Source organism: Crinia signifera, chromosome 1 (genome assembly GCF_055691185.1).
Source record: "Crinia signifera chromosome 1, ASM5569118v1, whole genome shotgun sequence".
Classification (NCBI taxonomy): Eukaryota; Metazoa; Chordata; class Amphibia; order Anura; family Myobatrachidae; genus Crinia; species Crinia signifera.
The window spans coordinates 424,076,638-424,078,567 of record NC_139217.1 but is presented as its reverse complement, the minus strand read 5'-3'; the positions used below and the strand labels follow the sequence as shown (position 1 = coordinate 424,078,567).

Genomic DNA, 1,930 nt, shown 5'->3' with positions numbered 1-1,930 from the left:
CCATCCGACACAACCTCTCCCTCAACGACTGCTTCGTCAAGATCCCCCGGGAGCCCGGCAACCCGGGAAAGGGCAACTACTGGACCCTGGACCCGGAGTCCGCGGACATGTTCGACAACGGCAGCTTCCTGCGCAGGAGAAAGCGCTTCAAGCGGCAGCAGAGCCCCGAGCTGCTGCTCCGGGAGCCCGGACACTTCATCCCAGCCCAGGCGGCAGCTGCAGCCTATGGCTACGGACCGTACAGCTGCGGCTATGGCATCCAGCTGCAGCCCTTCCACCCGCACTCCGCCCTGATCGCCTTCCAGCCCCAGCACAGGCAGCCAGCCCTCATGCCACCTGCTGCTGCCAGCGACCTGCCCAGGACCTGCACCTTCTACCCCCACCTGCCGGCGGCCCCCATGCAGCCTGCCAAGCCCAGCTCAGCCCTCCACCCTTCCACCTTTTCCATAGAGAGTATTATTGGTGGGGACCTGAGCCCCGGGCAGTGCCATGCTTCCAAAGCAGCCTCTGGGGTGGTGCCAGTCCTCTCCAGGGCCCTGGTGACTTTCTCCGGCTCCCCTGGTGGGGCCCTGCAGCCTGGATCAGTGCTTGCCAATGGAGAACCTTATACAGCTAGGATTGCTCATTCATAGAGCAGGCATGTACTGAGAAGGTAGGATGCTGTCTGTGGCTTATGCATTGTCTTTGCCTTTCTATGCAATGGCTTTACCAAGAGAGGCTGCAGCCAGCCACCCTTCCAGCCTAATGTACTGTCTTGTTATTTATACCACCTCTTGGTGACCTTGCACATGCAATCAGCCATCACAGTAGCATGGTACTCTATATACTGTACATCTGCCCTCAGAAACACCCGTTTGTGAGGCTCTCAGGTCCTAGAAGTCCCCTAGGTATAACAGCAATAACTTTTAGTGCACCATTAATAAAGTGCTGAATGATTTACATGTTTACACAGAGACATCTGACATTTTTCCAATTTGGTTTTTATTTTTTAACCTGTGTTTTTTTATTATAAAAGACTGACGGAATATTTTTTTTTTGTACTTAAGTGTTCTTATTTACAACAAATAATGTAAAAACAAAAACCTTACTGCCAAGTATTATTGTACCAAGCTAATGTAATTTTTTCACATTTTTAAAAAAAATAAAATGTTTAATTTAAAAAACAAAACAAAAAAACACATACTGAATTTCTATTTTTCACTTTGGTAAATATATGGATTCCTAGATCATACTCTGGATGAGGGTGTGATCCACTTGTGCTAAATATATGTTCTATGTAACGAAATAATAAAACTCTATTTTCATATAACCAGCAGAGGAATTATGATTAAAAAAAAAAAAAAAAATTTAAATATGTTGCCTACGATTCAGAAACTACAGGATGTCTCTGACCAACTTTATATACACGATCTTTCTAATGAAGAGTCTGGATAAACCAGATCGTTGGGAGCTTGGAGTTGGACAAACTAGATCTTTTGAACTAATGGCCGATATCGGCCGTTGGTAATTGTGGGATAAACTCCAGTGATTTATAATTCAGATAAAGTGCAAGTTTTCTTGTGTCTGCTTTTAAACTCACAGTGATATCATTAAACATTCTGGGGTCCTACCATTTATATATTGCCGAATGTTGATTACCTCTGGATTAAATGAATATTATAAGCTAGTGCATTGATGTAGCCGATCTGGCATGGTGTAATTAGTTATATAGAGTATTATTCAGCGCCGTGGTTAGTAAATACACAAGAAAGCTGTCATTTTCTTCTTAAGAAGTGGTTACATTTTATACATGAACATTTATATCTCATTTTGATTGCCTGTCTATCCTCTATATGATTCAGCTGGGATAAATGCAGATTCAGTGATAGGCCTTGGCTATATAGGACTATACTAATGTATTTGACCTATTTGTGAAGTGTTTATTTAAACC

The 1,930-nt window shown here is 43.9% G+C and overlaps 1 protein-coding gene across 1 annotated transcript in view; it reads left to right on the top strand.

Moving 5' to 3' along the window:
* Positions 1 to 1,102, top strand: part of FOXD1 (forkhead box D1) — a 1,552-nt gene extending 450 nt beyond the window's left edge. Inside the window, exon 1 of the mRNA XM_083158456.1 lies at positions 1 to 1,102. This exon is cut by the window's left edge and continues 450 nt beyond it. Within this exon, the coding sequence (XP_083014582.1) occupies positions 1 to 632 (632 nt within the window). The 3' untranslated portion in view covers positions 633 to 1,102.
* The last annotated feature ends 828 nt before the right edge of the window (positions 1,103 to 1,930 follow it).